The sequence below is a fragment of the Morone saxatilis genome, unplaced genomic scaffold, assembly GCF_004916995.1.
Source record: "Morone saxatilis isolate NCDOM2014 unplaced genomic scaffold, NCSU_SB_2.0 Contig18, whole genome shotgun sequence".
NCBI classification, from domain to species: domain Eukaryota; kingdom Metazoa; phylum Chordata; class Actinopteri; family Moronidae; genus Morone; species Morone saxatilis.
The window spans coordinates 26,438,646-26,457,243 of NW_023339740.1; the positions used below are offsets into that span (position 1 = coordinate 26,438,646).

At 39.5% G+C, this 18,598-nt stretch overlaps 1 protein-coding gene across 1 annotated transcript in view; it reads right to left on the bottom strand.

Annotated features, from left to right (window-relative positions):
* LOC118328894 (glutamate receptor-interacting protein 2-like) overlaps positions 1–18,598 on the bottom strand; it is a 164,366-nt gene that overhangs the window by 18,957 nt on the left and 126,811 nt on the right. The window contains exons 10-17 of the mRNA XM_035662820.1: positions 12,309–12,464; positions 12,039–12,191; positions 11,754–11,940; positions 7,204–7,349; positions 4,977–5,057; positions 2,729–2,792; positions 2,188–2,333; positions 1,036–1,180 (exon numbers count right to left, since the gene is read on the bottom strand). Of these exons, the coding sequence (XP_035518713.1) occupies positions 1,036–1,180; positions 2,188–2,333; positions 2,729–2,792; positions 4,977–5,057; positions 7,204–7,349; positions 11,754–11,940; positions 12,039–12,191; positions 12,309–12,464 (1,078 nt within the window). The remainder of the gene's footprint in view (positions 1–1,035; positions 1,181–2,187; positions 2,334–2,728; positions 2,793–4,976; positions 5,058–7,203; positions 7,350–11,753; positions 11,941–12,038; positions 12,192–12,308; positions 12,465–18,598) is intronic.

The window sequence follows — 18,598 nt, forward strand, 5'->3', positions numbered from 1 at the left end:
CTCGTCTGTTGGATCAGACCACACTGCCCAGCCTTTACTCCCTACGTGCATCAATGAGCCATGTCTTCAGTTCTTTTTTCAGGTACTGACCACTGCAGACAGGGAACACCCCACAAGAGCTGCAGGTTTGGAGATGATCTGACCCAGTCGTCTACCCATCACAATGTGGCCCTCCTTACGCTGCACACTTTTCCTGGTCTATGATTGGCTGTGTTGCAGGAGGCAGCTTTTGTGGCATTTCACTGAAACACATTTCCTGTAAAAAAATAAATAAAAAAGCATTATTGCATTGCATTATTTTATTTTGTATGTAGTTGACCTTTCTGGGTACAATTTTTGAGGGCTTAAAGAATAAAGAATAGAAGGTTAATATTTGGCTCCACTATTGTGATTGGTAGATCTATTTATCTTTTCAATAAAAATCTTAAACACTGAAATGCAAGAAACTTTATGATACTGCAATATTAAAGTGAAGGGCAGGACGGCAAACAGAAACAACCTGATGATACATTGCTATGGTGATGTCGTATCATTACCAAAAAGTTTAATACAATTATTTAGTGTATATTATTTTATGTAACTATTTAATTATTTGTGATGCCATCTACCATTACCGTTATTCTCTGCCGGCCTCACCTAATTTTCCCATCCGTTTCTCATCATCTGTCTTTTTTTTTGAGTAACTTGCTTACATCTTAAAACATGTAGAAACCATGCCAACATATCTCACAGGATTTTGTGTATTTTTTTTTATTTCTGTTCAAGGTGCCCTGTTTACGGTAAACAAACAAAAGGTCTGTTTACATTCAGTGTTACTCACCAAAATACCAAAAATACTTTTTTTGTATCCTGTATAGACTGGTACTGAAGCAAAATATTACAATATGTAAAAACAGAACAATCCAAAACTCTCCAGCTGCAGTGCCTTTCTTAATGCTCCACAACTCAAACTGGTAACCTAGATTTACAAAACGATGTGTGTGTGTGTGTGTGTGTGTGTGTCTCTGTGTGCCAGCGAGAAAGCGAGCATTGTACCTCTCGGCCAGGCCTCTCTTGGTTAGGCCGGATATAGTGATGGGGTCAAAAGGCTCCTCAGTGCCTGAGATGGTGATACCCAGAGGGCCTCCGTACCGCTTCAGCTCCACTGTGTAGATGATGCTGCCAGACGTCTCCTGCTCATCTGATACACACACACAGACACACACAGGTTATTCTAATGTTTCAGTTCCAAGGAGCAAATGATACTGCCTGACGTATGTTTCTCATCTGACACACACACACACACACACACTAAAACACTTTAGTTCACTAGGTGATACTGCATCACATTACCTGTTAATTTGTAATGTGCGCGCACACACACAACAACACACACACAATTCTTTCAAGAAGTAGGTCAAAACTCTTGTCAAGACAACAGTAGTGAGGAAGAACACAGTTTCCATGGTAACCAGGGAGAAGACTGCCTTGTCATCATGTACCATGAACACAATCTCTGCACATTACTCACTGTATGTGTATGTATAGGGGTGTGTGTGTGTGTATGTGTGTGTGTGTGTGTGTGTGTGCGCTTGCATGTGAATATACCTTCTGAGTCATAATAGCACGATTACACAATCTCTTCCTGTGTTTGTGTGTGAGTGTGTATGTGTGTTTTTTTAGTTTTTTTTTTTACATCATATCAAAACACAGTGGAACAGGGTGACATGTCTTGGTGACTTGGATGCATCCATTATTCAGAATCACACAAATCCAAGCTCTGTCACGTGTGACTAAGTGGCTGAGCACAAGGATCCTGTATTAAGACTTACAAAATCAAGGTTGCTACATGTTGCTCATGGTATTAGCCCACTACACCAGCAGGTACGTTTTCTTTATTTTTTCCTTTGTTTTGGTTGCATAATAACTGTAACTGTTTCATCCTGGATTTATTTGTTCCCGTTTCCAATAGTTTCTCTTCCCCCAATGAATCCATAAAAATGCATCTTGAATGACCTTTTCAGAGCGGCAACAGAAGTCCATGAGTTGGCCAGCAGCACCACCCAGTGGTCAAACACTGCTAGTGCAGCTCCCTAAACTGATGCCTGATGCTGAGCTGATCAACATTATTCAATTAAATAAGACAAATCAGAACAACAAAGTCCAGAATCTTCTACTTTACCATATGCACCTAAGTTGCATATATACCTGAGTTGTCTTCGTCTTTGCGTATCTTTAGTTTGACCAGTTCCTCACACTGCTGGAGGATCTGCTCTGCATCGTCTCTGGAACAGTTCTCCAGTCTGATGTTGTCGATGGCCAAGAGCTTATCACCAGGCTCCAATGTTCCTGTTCTGAAGGAGAGAAAGAGAGAGAAAGAAAGTGACAGAGACATAAAGGCAGAACCAGATATCAGGGTTTTACGACAGTGTCCTTCGTCAACTTTCTGTCAAACTGTACTCACAGAACCCACAGTGTACTTACCAGAGTGGAACGAACCTATTAAACTACAAGCTGAGGATCTTGCTCAGTATGAGGCAGCACTTGTAATAAGCAAGTATACTGATAATATAGTAATAAATCAAAGTAGTAATAAAGAATTGTGAATTTTCTTGTACATATTGTATGACATTCTTAACTACAGAGTTAGACTTCACTACATACATTAGAAGAGATAAATTGAGGCACGAGAAAAAATTCACAAGTTACACCGACAGAGGAATATTATATAAAAGACGTTGTAAGATACCTGTGGGCCATGCTGCCCTTCTTGATGTCAGAAATGATGAGTGGCTCTCCTGGCTTCTTACTGGCTGTGGAGGGAGATTACATCACACTAAGCAGCAGCAGTAACAACACAAAAGTATGTATATATAACAATGCTGTCAAATACAAGAGTTATTTCTACTGGTAATAATAATAATAATAATAATAATAATAATAATAATAATAATAACAAAATATTTAATAATAATGATAATAAAAAAGCAATAACTGTAACATAATAACAGTAATTACATTATCAAGTTTCATTCGTTTTGAGAAAATGGAAGACAGGATGGTAAATCTGTACTAAATAAATCTTTAAATAAAACATTAAACGTAGTTGCATTCATCACAAGTCTAAACTCCTGAACAGACACTGAGACTGAGGCTGAAAATGTTTTGATGTTGTAGGATGATTTTCAGCAATGAACACTCCCATTCAGAAGATGGCGCCTTTGTACCATCCGCTGCCTCAGAGACTGCCACAGCACAGCCTGTGATTCATAAAGTGGTACACCAGTCTCAATCTCTGTAATACCCTCTGAAGTATTTAGACTTTACTCCAAATATTTAAAAATATGCCAAGTTCAGCAGTCTACCTGGTACTGAGCTCATTCTACTTTAAATGACACAGTGTATACTGGCACACTAAAGTATACACACATTCCAGATTAATAATAATTAAACATTGAATGTAGGTCATATTGACTGAAGTGTGTTACTCACTCTCTTGACAGCAGCACTAAAGCTTTACAGTGAAGTATGTGATTAATAACTTTATCAATCATCACAATAAAGCTGTTTATTGGACCAAAAAATAACAGCATTACAGATTGGTTCCACTTTGTTTAAAATACATAGATTGTTCTGCATGACATTTTGGCAATTGCACCAAATCAAGATTTACATTTAGCAAAAAACTTCATGTAATCCATGGTTGTTAACACTATAAGGACAAAAAAATGTGGACACCCATTTACAGTAATGTGTGCGTCCGAACATGACAGCTATATGTGATTGTCATTGATGTCATTGTTCATCTCATTCCAAAAGCATGGGCAACAATCTACTGCTATAAAACCCTTAAAGGTTTTAGGAACCTGGCTGCAGGAACTTGCTCCCATTTAGCTACAGAAGCGTTGGTGAGAATGGGCACTGAGGTTGGGTGATTAGGCCTGACTCGTGATGGGGTTGAGGTCAGAGCTCTGTGCAGGCCACGCAAGTTCTTCCACTGGGCAAAACATTTCTTTATGGAGCTGCACAGTAGGGATGTCACCATACCAGAAAGTTAGTAGCCGATACCAATACGAGTTAAATTCCTCTATTCATGTTACCAATTCAGCAAAAAACAAAAACAAAATAATATGTCCCATGTATTAAAACATACACTCCTTTGTTAAAACACTTGAACATTACAAAAACAGTACCTCTCTTTCACACACACACACACACACACACACACACACCAGTTTGTTGGTACTGCTGACTTTTTTCAGCAGTATGTTTTAAAAAGTCAGCCAAGTCATGTTTAAGTACATTTTTATCACCCGTGATTCCATTTTTACAGCAGCAGGTAAGCTGCGTGGGGAGGGGGTGTTTCTCTGCAGAGCATGTGCAATTGTCACTGGCCGGGGGGGGCAGAGCGAGGGGAGATTGTCCACTGGTTAATTCGATCGATCGAGGATACTTACTGTAAGTGAGAATGATAGAAGTGTAAAAGTATTCCCAGTTCATTATGAAACTGTGGCAGGCCACAGGAAATGGTTTTGGCCAAACTGTGGCCACACAGTGGGAAGAACAGTAATGTCACATCATTCCATGCTGTAGCATTAACATATGCTAAGACTATGCCATTAATTGCGTTCGTTGCATTAAGATATGCCTTAACTGCAACTGTGGCTATGACCAAAACATGAAAAGCCTCAAGACCAATAGATCACAAATGTACAGGGCTGTCCACATACTTGTGGCCACATAGTATGAGGCCAGTGGCTTGCAATTAGTGTCATCAGAGTGAAAAATAGTATGTGGCCTGGTATCTTTACCATTGTATAAACATTGTCGATGTTTATAGCTACCTGCAGGCTACAGTTACCCTGACAAATACATGTGTATGCGTGTGTGTGAGTGTGTTTCTGAAGAAGCACATAGTGGTCTCATGACATTTAAACATTCTGCCAGCAGCCTTTAACAAAGCATAGATCATATGAGCAATGTTTGCGTGCTCCTACCACTGATGGTGAGCCCCAACTCCACTCCTCTTTTCTTCGGCAGTTTGACGTGGAAAGTGCCACTACTAGGCACCACAGACTCTGTGATACAAACACACAGACACACAGTGTTAAACGCACGCATAAAAGCCATTAATATATACAAAAAGCAACAAATAATTCTTTCCGCTTAACATTTGTAATTACAAGGCATTTAGCTCTTGCTCTTATCTCCTCTGAATTGCTCTTCTCCAGGGCAAACAGCGGCTTCAAATCCTCATGTTTGCCTGCACGAGTCATAATAATAATTCCACCAGTAAAACAACTCTACGTCCAGGCATGAACATGGCGAGTGCAAGTTGTGAGCAGAGCAACCACTTAAGACGTTTTAACAAGCTGTTTGGATCAGCTCCTCACTTCAGACTCCTTCAAACTCACCAAGAAGCTCTTCACTGACACTGCAAACAGCGAGAAAAGACTCAGATAATCTGAATGAAAACATAAAGAAATTTGGCAATGAACATTTTTGCACCATTAGCTCTCCATCAGTCAGATTTCCCTGTGATTTAATTTCACGGACAGAGTTTCGCCTGACAGCTACAGAAAGTGGATGATGAGTCTATTCCATTCAGAGCTGCCTCACTTATTTTGAAAGACTTCAAGAGTAAAAGTCTTAAATATTATATTTGGGAATTGGCTGCATTGACTCTTGGGGTTAATGAGAGGGTAAGAAATCATTCTAATTTCTCTCTGTTTATAGTACGAATGCTAATTTCAGAATTACTTTCTGGCTGCGATAACTCATTAAATGACGCAACCTCATGAAAGCCAAAACCAAAACAGTGGAAAAACATAATGTACTGCTGAAATCTAGTGAAATAAAATCCAAGCCTCTCATAGTACGTAAAAAAAAATTGCAAAACTATATAAAAGAACAAAAAAGTGTTTATACTAATTTCATAGAAGTTATTTGTTGACAGTTAATGTTGGTTGTTTCAGTCAACTGTCCCAATGTTAGTAGCTAGAGTGAACTATTCACAGTTTATTGTGTTATTAAATGGATGCAACCACATTAAGAAACTAATCAACCAAATGACTGAACTTTTTTTAATGTCTTTTTGACCTCTAGTAGCACTATGGAGCTGTTTCTCTATGCATGGGTGTTTTTCTTGTGCAAGCACATAAAGATCCACATGCACGCTAACGCACGCCGGTGACACGATACACACCGCTGCCAGTGTTGTTACACTATTCCACTGTTCTACATGTTTCGCTAACATGCCAAGGTATGCTGCAATGAAGAAGACTGCTAACAGGTGAACTTTAACAATGTAGGATGTCAAACAAAATGACTTTACAATGTTTATGAGGAAGTAAATACATTCAATACATTTGTATGGCTCAAGGATACACACAGTGTGTTTTGGTTAGTAACATTGAATGTAAATATAACTTTTCTTTGCAAGAATGTTCCGCAGGGACCCTGTAAAGAAACTTTAACAAAACAAGGTCAAGTCATGTTTTCTCTTGGAATGATCATTCAAAAGCTAACCAGCAAAAGTAATGAAAAACACCAGGCTGTTCCTCCCCACCCATTAAATGTTAGAAATCCGCAGATTCACTTCAAAACAAATACAATTATTCAATATTAATTTCACCTTTCATGGTGAAAGATTAGATGGTTAGATTTTAATCTGTGTTTGAGTTTGAGTTCAGAAACTTATTTCAGAATCTAATTGGATCTGACTTTTCTTTGACATAGAAATCAGAACAATAATACGCAGCTTTGAGCTCGTAGGTTATCCCTGTGGTTGTTACATTTTCATGGGGTTAAAAGCATGTAGATGGGGCCATGCCCCTCAGGGAAGAGCTGTAATTATTCTGTCCACCCCTGCCTGCACAGTCAAAAGCTCTCAGCAATTGAGTTTGACCAGTACATCCTGTCTGTGCAAAAACATTCTGTGACAAAACTGCTAATTGCTCGCTAATAAAGAATGTGCCGTGTATAGCAGCTGCTATAGAAAATGTTTCTAACCCTCAGTGATGAGGCACACATCAGCATGTGTCAGCATCAACAGGTGTCACACACCATTTACAACATCCCATAGTTGACGTGTGCTATAATAAAGTCTCGCTGTCCCAATAGAGAGTACTAAGTCAGTTAATTATGGTAGAAATCTTGTGAAGATATATCACAGTGTAATAATACCAGGGGGAGAAATCTTGAACTTTTGTGAATGTCACACACCTGCTACATCGAATTCGATCTCCAATGTGACCTTATTGGTCAGCGCCGCATCTCGGAGCAGCTGATTGGCCTCCTCTAGTGTTCCATCTTCCGTGGGGATTCCATTGATTGACAAGAGGCGATCTCCAACCTGCAGCAGGCCACACCTACAACAGGAGTTACCATGGTGATGTCAGAAAGACTGAAACATTGGATATTTACTCTCAAACATCACTATGTTTTACAATTTCAGTGCTTTGATGCCTGAACCCAGCTTTCATCAAACTACAGCTACAGCACGCAACCAATTTAACAGTTTCTGTCCTTTGATTTCAGGGCTGGATTTTGAGTATTTTGTGTTATAAATGTGATTTTGAATAAGGTTTTCCTAATTCTGAATGGAATCTAGAAGTTCTGGTTTCACTATGGCTCCCCATAGGCAGAGTATGAGATGAAATAAAACACGATTATGTAGCTATTTTCTGTGCCTATTTAAATATGATTACCTGCAGGGTTAAAATGCTCCCAAAGGTGAAAGAAAAACTCAAGCATGTAGGTGTACTAATCATCAGCCCCCTACCTGGGACGTGTTTTTCCTTTAATTTACTTTACAAAGACAGATGACACCAGAAGAAGCTTCAGACTCCCTGCTGTGTTACATATCACATTAATTTAGGCTACCGTAGCTTCCAAAGCTGCTGTTTAGATATTAAAGATTTCTATTTCCAAACAACCACCATTTGGAAACCCCCAAACCTGGCTCCTCACTACATAAATCAGTGCTGGAACGAAAGCAAAGCATATTAGTGCTGACTATTAAAGTCATGAATCATGTAAATACCTTTCCTTGGCAAAACAGTGGTATATTATGAAGGAATCATTCAGTCCTTTGATATTGGCCTGTGAATTCAATTCAATTTTAGAAGCTTAGTCTTTCAGACTGCATTTCATTTTCAAGTTACTCCACTTATACATGGCAGTATTTGTGACAAAGTTTGCGTAAACAAGCTTAGAATCACCAGACACACAAAGAAAGAACAATAAAAAGTCTTCAACAAGTTCTGTTTAAAGCTAGACAGTTAGCTAACTATCTAAGCACTGCAGTAAACAGAGGGCTCGACTTTTTATGTGTATTTAATGTAGCTCACAAGTGTTAAACTGCAACAAAAGCACAAACCGCTAACATATGTCCAAATTAAACTAATGCACAATACAGTGATGGACAGGCTGTCTGAGGGGCAGGGGCTGCATGTGGCAGGACAGCAACACGCAGAAAGTGGTGATGAGATTAAACATGTTAAATGATGTGACTCAGACTAACCTCTGGAATAAAAACCACACAGGGAACTACAGTATTAACTCGTTAACCATTTAGAGGCACGTAGAGAGAACTCATTTTCTGGCATGTAGGGCAGCTAAGCATTTTCTCCAGTGGAGGGGCATCCAGGAGGGCACATAGGTTGTGTTTTTTTTTTTCCATTCAGGCGGCAGTCAACCATGTTCAAAAACAGAGAGCAGAACCAACAGCAAGCCTGTAACCAGAAAAAAATTGTGCAAAAAGCAAGCAATTTTCTTAATGTTATGAATGTTACAAAAATAATTACTTCACAAATCTCATAAATCATAGTGTTCTCGTTTTGCTTGCTTTAATTGTTTTTCCTGGTAATGCAATTTTTTAATGGCTGTTTTTGGTAATAACATTTACATTTATTCTTTTGGCAGATGCTTTTGACCAAAGAGATTTGTTGGCCCAACTAAGTAGCACTACAACAGTGCTACCCTTACTTGATGTAGCATTCACTTGACATTGACAGGAACCATTGCTGTCTAATGCTGAACCTTGCAGCAGTGCTGTCCTTTGGCATAGCATGGCCCCTGAATGTCTTGCTGCTCCACTCATAGTCCAAACAATTTCAACTTTGACCTTATATTCCGATGATTTGACTTGCGATCAATGACTGATGAAAACCTCATTGTCTGTGTGTCCGAACTGCACAACACTAATTTAAAATAACCACGATCTTGGCAGGAAGATTATAGTAAGGTGGAACATTAGACAGACTGAGCTGCCTGGCACACAGCGATAGACCTACCCTCTGCACTGTTCTGTGCACCCAGTGAAACTTTGCTGCTATAATGAATTAATGGGGAAAAGTAGATAATGTGATTGTAACTGCTTTTTAGTTTGGCATAAGGGTCAAAAATCAACAGCAGTTTCTGCACCAAGGAAACTTCTGACTGGATAAAATGAAGATGAAGTGATCTGTCTGACTTTAACTAGGCCTCACCTTCATGCAGTTGCTACCCTTTGGATTTTCAGGGCACTTAGAATTTCCACTTGTATGAATACGACACACACACGTACACACAGTTGTTATATCCTCCATTAAGCCATGAGTGGGTGACCTGAATTAATATACAGTCATCTTCATTATGATCTACTGAGGATTAAATGGCCCTCTCTCACTGTCACCTCACTTTCCCATTTTGAGTTCAGGATTTACCAGTTAATGTGTCTTCTTTTCTGTTTCTCTCTTTCATTTTTGCATTCTTTCTTTTTGTACAGTTTGAAGAATGCTCTTTAATCCACCTTTTTGCTTCCTGGTCAGTTTTTAGGTTTTCATCGTCAACGCAACTGTATTATTATCTCTTTCTCTTAACACAGTATAGAAAAAAAATACAGTTCTAGTAGTCTGGGTTGCTTCATGACATGAAGGCACGCTTTGGACCGTTTATTCCTGTCGCAAGTTTTCCAGTGTTGACGAATGAGTTAAGCGACATTGTTTCGCGATGTACAACTGTCAGAAAAACATGTCGGCGTTTATAAAAGGAATTTATAATCTCAGAGGCATCCGTTTCCGATGGATTGGACAATTTGGAACCGGTTCTGAACTGGAACAGTCAGGACGAGTATAGATAAACGCAGAGGTCTGTCTGTGTCCGTGCTCCCTCAGCAAGTACAGACAATATAGACCACAAGTGTAAGTGTAGCAGTTAATGATCTGTCACCAGACTCCCTTAAAGAATCTGGTACTTAAGCTGGTCCTTGCTACCAAAAGCACTGTGTACTTGTTGAAACATTAACTACAGCCAATTCTTAATTGCTAATGTCTTATTGTAAATTTGGTATTAAATGTAACGCATCAAGGAAATATTCATGTTCAGACTGCTATTTGATAATGTTCACCATAAACTGAAGCATTCCTTGCTATTTTGTTCCATTTTGCATTGCAAAAGTTACTTTGTGCTTTTCTTGAGCATCCTTCTTTTACTCATCAGCATCTTACCTAATTTAATTACTCACTGTATATTTCCATCAAAAAAACTGTAAAAGTGGAACGTGATTATGGTGTTAGGAATGGCTCCATGCCTCACAGATGCCTTCTTGTGGTTTTTGGTGTACACATCAACTACTGGCATGATCTGAAGTGGCTCACTGCTGGAAAATTTAGCTTTTGTAGCAAAATATAAGAGTTTAGATGAAACATTGCAAATTATTCATTCAATAGTAGTAATGACAAGTATATGAGGACTGCTACAATATATTTAAAGTGATACTAAATAACATTTATAGAAAAACTTCCAACAGCACTAATGCAGGATAAGTGCAGCCTAAAACCTGAAAGGAGGATGTACTCGCTGGTCACTCCTGCACAAGACTTATGGTTTTAGAGACTATACATTTTGGTTAAGTGTAATTCAGGGTTGTGTGGAGGGGTTTATTTGGATTCACCCTGTCAAGCAGGAAGGAAGGAACTTATCGATTCCTCCAGCGTGGGCGAGGGGAAGCTAGCTAATTAGTGTTGTTAGTGTGGGCGCTAATGGAGAAGGGAGTGTGGCCTCGGGGTGGAGAAACACACCCAGCACTTAGAGAAGCTGTTAATACAACGGGAACATCAATCAGTAAACACACACATACACACACACACAATGCGATACATAAATTCAGAGACCTAAATGAAGTTGTGAACAGATATGTATGAATTACAGGGCAAAAAAAGATACAAAGCAGCAGAGGATTGTAAACTCACAATCACTTGCATGTCGGTATTTGGAAAACCCCACCTACACTCATGTGCATACAGTGAATGCTTAAAAATGTTTATACACCCACACATCACACAGAGCCGAGTAGAGCTGTTAATACACCACCAACTTCAGTCTCACACACATCCATACACACAAATACTTACATTCAAATACACACAGGAAAGCTTAGTAAAGCTGCTTATGAAGCATTAAAGTCAGTACATGTGAGCACATGTGTGAGTTTGTGTGTACAAACATACGCAAAGCCATAACGTTAGCTTTACTACTATCGCAACACATTTTTCTGGCCTGCTTTTAGTAAACATAGCCTGATAAAATATGTTTAAACTACCCAATAGTATATTAGAAAACCACATAACTCAACATACAAGCTTGTGTATCATCAACATTTTACCTTTAAAACTATAATTTCACAATTGTTAACTTATACGTCAGTATGTTCTTGTCTATGTTGAAAGGCAGGTTGGTAAAGAACACAAAGGTTGTGTGCAGTTTATACACGCGTGAACGTGTGTGCTCACCTCTCAGCAGAGCTGTCGGGCTCTATGAATCGGATAAGTGGGGGTGCAGACAGTGTTTCGGTGGCAAATATTCCTCCCTGTAGCTGGACACCGAAGCCGTTGAGTGGATCGCCTGTTAGGACGATCTCACTGGTCTCTACATGAACTACCTGACCACCTGGACCCACCGAACTGGACGCCAGAGACACTAAACACACACAGATACACAAGCAATGTTGATTATTTGATTATTAATGACAATTCTGAAAAATGATATCATTGTACAAACAGACGTATGGAGCTTACAGGAGCTTTTGTGCTCTTTCTTCCTCTGCCGTCGTTTCAGCAGCGAATTACGTGGACTCATGGGAACTGTAGGCCTGGGCAGGGTGCTGGAGCTCTGGCTACTGGGGCCTGATGTAGTCGTAGAGCCGGGAGAGAAACTAGCAGATACCAGAGCTGCAAAAAGTGAGAGAAAAGAAAGATGATGCTGATTGTTTCCTTACTAACACATGGCAAAAGAATATCACCATTAAAGAATTATTAAAGAAAAAAAGTCTGGAAGTGTGTTCTTACACTTGCAGTAGTCAAGGCTGTTGATGGTGTTATTATTTGAGGCCGTCCACGACTTGTTGAGGGTGGAGCTTGTGTTGCAGAGGGTGGAGTTTGGAGGGTGACAGTAGTTCACACAGGGGTCCCAGGAGTGGGGGTGGTCCGACTTCTGAACCTTCACTGAAACACAAACAAATGATTGTGTTATTTTTGAGGACAGTGTTTTGACTTGCATTCATTTCCTAGAAGCTTACTGTAACATGTGTTAACATGTGTAAAGTTAACATGTCTAACACCCTCAGTTATTATAACTTTAAAAGGAGCCCTGTGGAAGAAGAAAACATTGCGTTCAGTATTTCTCAACAAAACATAGTTTGAATCCATTTGCAGAGCCGGTTTCTAACCATTCTAAATCCTGCACTGTTTTTTAGCTTCTACTATATTCTTGGCACATTGCTTAGTTTATTTACCTTAAGACAGAGCTAGGCTAGCCTTTCCCCCAAGTTTCCAGTCTTTATTGCTAAGCTAAGTTAGCCATGCAGCTGCTGGTGAAGCCTTCATATTTACTCTACATACATGAGTGGTGTCAAATTTCTCTCCACATTTTTCCTAAAATGTAAAACTCATTCTTAAATTGAATGATATAATTCGATCTCTGCATTCTACAACCAAGGGATGGCAGTGATAGACCAAGTTAGCTTAGCGTTAGGTGATGTGGGACTTGGCTCTATATCTGCCGTTGGTAGCAATGGAATCAGTAACGTAGCTTAGTATGCTACTGTGCGTTATCCGAGGCCACTTTCACAGGTCGTGCTCCCATCCCTTGGTAGAAGAAGGCAGAGGTATGATCTGATCTGATATGAGGCCGTGTTCTCACTTCACCTATTTCCCCCAAGTCCGTAAATCATCCGCAATCCACAAAAGGTATACAGAGAGGATTAATGTGGATAGAGTTATAATAAACACCTGTTCCCAATTGGGAAGATGTAACTCATTAGCATATCATATGGAATTATCTCATTCTGTTGTCAAATAATTAGACTAACAACGCAATCTCTACAAAATATAAGCCTGGTTAAAAACAGAAACAATGCTGGTGGACTGTGCCATCTGTTACAAAGTCACTTTTCCTCAGATGTCAGGAAGAACCTCTTCTGGAGAAACTCCCACTGAGAGTATCAGCATACAATCAAGGCTAAAGTCTGACAAGCTACACAGCTTCATGTGTAATTCCTCTCAACACACACTTATCTCAACTCTGAAGTTGATCCTAAGCTGCCCTGTGCTGCCACATCCATCCAACAGAGCTTTTGTTTCCTCGACATGTGAGTCATCTTATCTAAACCCCTCTGTTGGTGGGAGGTCTGAGGGGCAGAAGAGTTGGGTGGCCTCAGGGTGAGATCTGAAAAATGTGGAAACATTTTCCTCCTCTAATCCTCCTCGAGTAAAAATAAAGTCATTACGTCCAGTGAAACGCACTGGAGAGACAGATCGGCTGGCAGGAAATGGCTACAGTCACATAGACAGATGTACACAGGCAGGACACACAAAAAGGACACTGCGCATACACACTCCTGCTCACTTACACACCTGACTTAGATAAGAGACGATACATAAAAACACACAAGATGAAGCAAATTGTGTGTGTGCACTCTGCTCACCAACACAAATATATGCTGCAGTAACACACTGAAAGTCAAACACACACACACACACAACTGCAAAACCTTTAATCAGAGTGCCTATTAATAAAGCAGTGGCAGGCCGGCCGCAAGGTCTCCTGCAAGGCCATCAGTATCCTAATGAGCTGTGTTCACTTTTAAACACACACACACACACACACACACAAAGCCAGTCACACACAAAGGCGGTCGCACAATCATGATTACAAGAAGAAGAATGAATTCTGCTTCGTAGAGACAAATGAAGGAGATACGAGATGAGATGGCGACCTTTCATGAGTGTGTCTCTGTGTGTGTGTGTGTGTGTGTGTGTGGTCTGTTAATGTGTGCAGCTTCTAGTACTTTTTTAAAATGAACTTTGTTTTTGTCTCTTCATCGTAGATTAGAATAGAAGCTGGGGGAGAAAAAAAAGGGAGGAGGAGAAAAAAATGAGACAATTCGATAGGGACAAGATGAGAAAAGAGGCAAGGAGAGGATATGGCGAAAAGAAGACATAAAAGAATAGAGGAAAAAAGGGGAAGGAAATGCAACAGAATAGTAGTAGAGGAGAGGGAGAGGAGAGGAGAGGAAAGGAGGAGGTTTCAGGCTTTAAGCAAGTGTCTGACAGCATGCAAGTGAGGTGTAATGACTTTAATTAAATACCATCCCGTCTTTACACTCCCTGTCACTCAGTTCTCATTCATCTACCACGTTTCTTTTCAACTTTCTCTCCTAGTGTTTTCATGCCGAGATGAAAGTACCGCCTCACACAAATTCTATTGAAAGTAGAACCGTAGCCAAGGTTTTAGTCTATTTTAGTCCAGAATTTGTCTTTATTTTGTGTCTATCAGCCTTTTCTTTTAATCCCGCCTTCTCAACCTCTGTCATGACTCTCTAATCACGTCAAAGAAAAACGCAACATTAAGAAACACACAGACAGATATCTCCCACCAAGCAGGAAAATGAATATGTGTTTGTCTAAGTTAATACAATGCTGGCAGCTTTATCACAGGTTCTACGTGTGTGCTTACAGGCGTGTGTTTCTATAAGTGTACACATGCCACTGTGTGTGTGAACAGTGTGTACACTTGTCATAGTTAAAACCGTCAGCTGTGAGGCATTAACCTGGGATAATAAAGCAGCCGCCGGAATCAGCGTTTCCCCTGTAAATCCACTGGCACTAATTCTGCAGATGAAAAGCTATCACTTGGCTACGGGTGAAGAAACACTCCATCAACTAATTAAGCGCAAAGTTGCTGTCGCAGGCAAAATATTCCTCAATCGTTGTTCCACGAGAGAGGACGGCGGGTAAAATGACAGTGGGATGAGTGGATATTTTTCTTCTTCTCTGATTTGCTAAATGTGCGTGGAGCGACTTAATATTGGCTAAATCCAAACAAATCTTTGTTGTCGTTTTTACGGTGCCCTACTTCTTATTTTATCCAAGATGACTGCTGAGGAAGGTGTGACGACATGAAGCTCAGAAATGAAAATACATATACTACTATACAATTGTAACTATCTACTGTCTTAGCTATTTGTTATTTAGTAGTGCTAGTATTTGTCAATATAATGTATCTATGACTACATGTATTGTGTTTTAACACAGCAGGACGTGCAATTCATTTAAACCCAAAGGCAGTGGTTGTATTCTTTTTGAACAGCATTGTTGTGTTTAGGTTAAAATACCAGCACTGTGGATAGAAGTCCACAACAGACCGAAAAAAATAGTTTTCATGGCTGTTGTGTGGCGCTTTTGGACGGTGGTCCTGTCAGGGTTGTGATTGGTTGCCAATCACTGGTTACTCGAGTGAGGAGAGTAGAGATATTGATGCATGACAGTGGTATCCTGCAGTATATTCTATTGTTAAAATGGCATTACACTTGAGCCAGAAATCTTAAAAAGAAAACTTACCACGTAGCACACAATGTAACATCTTGGGCAGAAATCATTTACATTGCATTTACAGTAGCAGTGAGTTACCTTACTTGTTGTTTTACAGCAGTGGCGGGGCTTCCATGGCACCCGCCCCCCTTATAATCTGATTGGCCACCCCGTGTGCCCCCCCCAATGGTCATTGACTCGGGGTAATGTCAATCATTGTGCTAAAGCTCTTTACCAAAGCTTTACAAAGCTGAGCACTAAGTGCTGATTTAGAGTATAGAATATGGTTAATGTTCTTATTTTTAGTGGTAGGTGGTACCTACTCTGCTTAAAACTGATTACTATACAGAACACTGCTACATGATTCACATGCTACAGAGCCTAGAAGCACCTAACTTCTTGCTACAACCCGGTACAGGCAAAACTAATGCTGAGTGGTTCTGTGTGTTACCACTTGGTAAGAGTACACCTAGCAGATTTATTTTGTGGCCAAGAAAAGCAAGATGAAAACAAACTTGTAATGTACACGAATATATTGAAGTGGATCGCCCATGATCTGAAGTGGGCGATTCCAGTGGCAGCTTTCATTTTTGTTATTTTTTGCGGCCGGCCCCACCCCAGATTACATGTGTTGTTACCGCCCTGTGCCCCCCACCAGAACATTCTCTGGACCCGCCCCTGTGTTACAGTTCATGCAGCTGCTGCATAACACTGCATTCTTCTGTTTTTCAGCAGATTGATAAAAACTAAAGCTTCTCTTAAACAACTACTTAGCAGATCTGTAATTTGTGGCTTAAAACATTGGGTTTTAGCAGGTCGATAAGAAGCTGGCTAACTGGCTGTGGATAGAAAGGCAATCTTTGGAAAATAATTAAGGATCTTGGTGGCTACAGTCCCCACTGTAACACACGAACCCAACATGTTTTAGACACATGCACTTGGCGTGCTCTAAGGCTGGCTGTGAAAACCAGACTGACAGCCAACAGCTTCAGTCTTATCTAGAGATCATTATACTAATTAACTTCAAGACCAGACACACACACACACACATACAGAAATAGTAACACTGACATACACATGCAAAATAATTTCCCCCTGGGATTATTAAAGTATTTCTGATTCTGATATGCCTGAATAAAGAAACATGCTCTCTCTCCTTCTCTCTCTGTCTTTCTCTCCCTGCCCCCCCTTACACAAACACACACACACACACACACCTGACTTTTAAATCACTTTAGTAGCAGACAAGTGTAAAATGTATTCACTACAGAGCTGTTTCATCACTTATCTGACACATTATCAAACAGTGTTAACAGCTGCCGAGGAGGACAACACAAGGTGTAAAAGAAAAACAACAACATGAATTTAAATTTGGTCCATAACTTAACACACACCATCTGCTCGACAACAACGCAGTTAAAAAATAGCAGGATAAATTTTGCGTTTGAGTGATTGAAGGATAATTACTGCACTTTATATTAAATTATGTCATGATGACACTTTTCTTTTTTTTTCTCCACTGTTTTCTTGTTTAATTTAGTTTAATGCATTGATGTCAGTTCTGCACCACGTTGCTCTGCGTACTATCCGACACCTGGCAACTACAAGACAACAGGGAAGTCTCCACAATGTAGGAAACAATTATTATGATAACACTTTAATTATTCTCACAAGCAGGCGATTTTATTTAAGGGGTCTTTATACCTACAGTTAGTAAGGTTTCATACAATAGTGTTTAAAAAAAACTCCAGACCAAAAATAAAGATCCATAACTGTAAAATAAAGATTTAAAAGTGACTTCAAAAGAAATTATTGAGAGATATGAATTGGCTTGAACTCTAAATGATAGTTTCTTTTGTCACTACAATGTATGTCATAGTGGTTTAACCAGTCATCCAGCAATATATTCTATCTACAGTCTAAGCAAATCATCTTGATTTCATTTTTATTATAGATGGATGTTATATCTATCAATGAGTACACAAAGATAGATTGTGATAAGGGAGTAAAGGAAGAATAGAAGCCAGCTTGAACATAGTGTGGGATATTAGTTATCAACTATAGATACAACTCTAAATGTGTACCTTACCCTTAAGGTGTTGACTTTGGCAGAATCTTTAATGCCAAGATGGAAGTTTTCCAGAGATTTTGTTGTTGTTATTTATGTGTGACGATGTGCCTACCACTGTAAAACACATATTTAAGTACCACAAAAGCAATCAACAAATGGCCGCTAAATTATTAAATAATTTAGATAATAATAAAGATGATGACGACAGAGAAGAAAATGTATGCTGTATTCAATGTTAGCAAGTTCACATGTGACAGTTTACAATAGGTTCTAGTTTTTAGTAAAACAATCTCTTGTCTGTGGTAGGTCTCTTACTTTGTCACTAATTGGCAGCTGCTTACTCTCACATTTTACACAAATGCTGTAATACATGATATGTAGTGTAAGTAATGATGTTGTAACTGGACTAATTGGTGAGTTTAGTGGGAAACCAACTCGTTATTATGTAGCAGTTAGTGTTGACTTTAAACTCCATCTTGTGTTCCACTGGTGCAACAGGTTGCTGAAGCTAGTATCATCATATACATCCCAAATGTAAACACAAGAAAGCATATTTTCATTCTTCCATAGATGTAAGACGATATGATCATTTAATGCAAGTGTGGCCTGAAGTGACCTGATGGGAACATTAAGTTACATCAGGTTGCAAACAGTTAAAAAAGAAAAATATACATATTTACTCATTTGTCTCTTCCTT